The 3,335-nt window shown below is 48.7% G+C and overlaps 1 protein-coding gene across 1 annotated transcript; it reads left to right on the plus strand.

Moving 5' to 3' along the window:
* The first annotated feature begins 393 nt into the window (after nt 1–393).
* On the plus strand, nt 394–2,025 carry LOC103125996 (centromere protein V-like protein 3). The gene has a single exon (XM_060183057.1). The coding sequence runs from the start codon at nt 435–437 to the stop codon at nt 1,269–1,271; it is 837 nt and encodes a 278-aa protein (XP_060039040.1). The 5' UTR covers nt 394–434; the 3' UTR covers nt 1,272–2,025.
* Nucleotides 2,026–3,335: the final 1,310 nt, after the last annotated feature.

Below are 3,335 nucleotides of genomic sequence, written 5' to 3' on the forward strand. Positions count from 1 at the left end.
TTTCCAGATATAATGGTTTCTAAACCTTCCATTCAATCCATCCCCCCCCCCCCTTTGAAATGTAATTTTCTCTCTCGCTCTCTCTCACCCTGTATTGTGGAACCTTTGTGTTCCTTCCCTTTTCATAGCAAACTCCACAATATTAGATTATTATACATATATATTATTGACAATACATCCAATTTGATATGCTATTGAAAGCATCAACCATCTCTGAATCCTCAGTTTATTGCACAGTACCTAGGGCCCAGCAGATGCACAGTCAATAACAGCCTTATAATTCTCAGATTAGTAAAGGCTGTTTTGATAGGGTCAAGAAAAAGGTCTCTTTACATCACATTCAACAAGTGGCCAATCGGGCTTGATGTAAAAGGGTCTGCTTAGTAACTTGCTAGGAAACAGGCAGGGGGCTCAGTGCGGAAGGCAGAGTCGCCATGGGCAAAGTGCGGAGCAGCTCCCACAGCAGCAACGCCAAAGCCCGACAGCACAAGCGAAGGCGCTCCAGGAAGTGGCGGGATCCCTACTCCTTGGGCGCGGCGGGCCAGGGCATGGGTAGGTGGCGTCCACCTGTGTCGGCCCGCTCGGCGGGCAGGAGGGCCGGCTCATCCCGCAGGCATGCTGCCCGGCTGCGGCTGCGAAGGAAGCGCTGGTGGCGCCGCGCCCGCAGAGCGCTGCTGGCCAAGGGCGCGCGGGCTGCTGCCCGGAGGCGGCGGGCGCGCGGCCTGCGCCCCGGTTGGCTGGAGCTGGGCGCACAGCGGGAGCGCTGGGAGCAGTTCAGGAAGCGGCGCGGCCTGAGCTGCGAGGACACCGCCAAGTTCCTGCTGGACACCTTCGAGTACCCGGGCCTGGTGTACCACACCGGCGGCTGCCACTGCGGCGCGGTGCGCTTCGCGGTCTGGGCGCCGGCCGACCTGCACGTCGTGGATTGCAGCTGCGGGCTGTGCAGGAAGAAGCAGCACCGCCACTTCCTGGTGCCGGCCTCGCGCTTCTCGCTGCTGCGGGGCGCAGACCGCCTCATCACCTACCGCTCGCGCTTGCACCCCGCGCTGCACAGCTTCTGCAGCCGCTGCGGCGTGCAGGGCTTCCACGCGTCTCAGGCCCGCAGCGGCGGCTTCTATGGCATCGCCCCGCACTGCCTGGACCCGGGCACCGTGCACAGCGTGGTCATCGAGGAGGTGGATGGCGGCGACTGGGATGAGGAGTCCTGGCTCGACGAGGACGACGAGGCTGAGGAGGAGGTGAGCCTGCTGAATGTCAGCGCGATGCAGTGAGCCCCGACGCCGCGCACCAAGAGCCGCGGACAGATCCACTGCCACCCATAGTCCCCTAGCCGCCCCCCACCCCCGCCCCTGCCACCGTGTTTGTGAACATTTGTGCTGTGACACACCGTTTTCTCTGGACGGGTGAACTTGTGGTGTTGCCCCCCCCCCCACACACACACATAGGACCTCTGCCCTACCCCCTACCCTCCAGCGCTTTCTACTGGGTTCACTCCCTGGACTGTGGACTGAGAAACCTTCTGGTCTGCAGAGCAGGTCATGCCTCTGCCTTTCCAGGTCCCTTTGGCATCACTCTGTTTAATGGCTGGTAACCCCACTACCCTCTCTGCCTGTGAACTGTAAGGTCATGTTGCTGTAGTGAACAACAGAACTTTCAGTGGCTGTGTCCAGACATTTACCTTGTTCTGCTGGTGGACCCTGGTGTGTGTTTGTGTTAGTTGGCCACTCAGGCCACTCACCTTTTTGCCACTTAGAGACAGATGTGTATTTTAAAATATGTGTAGTTTAAAAGAACGCTTCGAACACTTGCTATCCCCACAGCCCTTGTTTACTTACTTATCAGGTGCTGTTCTGTTGTTTTGTTTCCTTCTAGGAACCCTGATTGCCAATCCTTGAGGTGTGGGAATGGAATTCCAAAGCAAAGAAATGGGTCTGTGTGCCCTAAGTCCTCTTTGGTGTCTTGAAACCCTTGAAGTGTTTATTTGTTCAGTATTCAGAAACTAATAAAGTGTTTACAAATATGAAACCCCTGTGTGTCTTGATTTACCTACGGGGGGGGTGGCTTTTCTTTGGGACAGGCTGTTTTTTTTAGTCTTTGATATCATATTATTTGAGAAGTGCTTTGTCACTCTGGTTTTTGTAGTAGAGAAAATTATGCACGTCCTCTAAATTTGGGGAGTACAAATAGCAGTTTTTTTGCATATTCATTTCTGTGAGCAGACCAGCTGTGTTTGAGCCAGGTGGTACTACCTTACCAAGTTCATAAACCTCACTTACCCTGATTTCAACTCCAGTAACTAAAGTTAATAATGAAAACTGACTTACTGTTTTCTGGCTTAACATATAATTTATGCTTACTATGTGTTATCAGTGAATCCAAGTATTCATGGTTGGCTGAATCAATAAACAAATTACAAAAAGTAATTACAATCACAATAGGATATTATTTAGCTTTTAAAAAGAAAGGACATTCTGAAAGCTTCTATAACATGGATGGACCGTGAAAACTTTAGGTTAATTGCAGCAAAGTAATTATAAAAGGAAAAGTATAATTTAATTTTATTAGTGATTTAATAATGATTAACAAGATTAGAAGATGAGAGGGGCACAATTCCAAACAGTTCCCACCACTAGAGTTCTATGTCTCATCCTCTCCATTGAAAACTTCTCTGTTCTTTATGGGGTGCAGAAGGTGGAAGGTTTGGCATTTGTAATTGCTTATTCACTGGACATGGACATTTCTAGGTTGACCCATACCACCATCCAGTTTCTATTTTTTCCTAGTGGGATAGGGCTCTGGGAAGGTGAGACTTCTGGACACACTGATGAGGTCATCTGGCCAGGGAAGTCAGGTTAGAATCATAGTAGCACCTGCTACTATAAATCAGGACAGTTTTTTTTTTTAAATAAACAGGAACCCAAAGGTAGGGACAAAAACAGATGAAATGAAGGGTTTTACGGTAGGAAGCTAGGAAGTCTATTTTAGGTATGTTCTAAGTGGCCCATGAATTTAGTATGTTGAGCTAACATGCAGGTGGACTAAGAATATTGTCTGGGAAGGTGTCAGAGGTGGGCTAAAAAACTGTATTAGGGCAGAGAGTAGCTTCCAAAGATGAAGGAAGTATGTATATAAATACCAGTAAATGTTTACTCCAAAAAGAAAAAAAAAGTTATCTTATATAAGATACCTAGAATAATCAAATTTAGAGAAATACCAGTGCATGGGGGATATGGTAATTGAAAGTTATTTTTCTAGTGGGCCTAGAGTTTCAATTTGCTATGTTTTTTTGCAGGCAATCATATATTATCACTAATAGTACACTTAACATAGTTTAA

Source organism: Erinaceus europaeus, chromosome X (genome assembly GCF_950295315.1).
Source record: "Erinaceus europaeus chromosome X, mEriEur2.1, whole genome shotgun sequence".
Taxonomy (NCBI): Eukaryota; Metazoa; Chordata; class Mammalia; order Eulipotyphla; family Erinaceidae; genus Erinaceus; species Erinaceus europaeus.

What these genes read in the sequence shown, in the direction of transcription:
- LOC103125996 (XM_060183057.1), top strand. Translation starts at nt 435, where the DNA reads ATGGGCAAAGTGCGGAGCAGCTCCCACAGCAGCAACGCCAAAGCCCGA.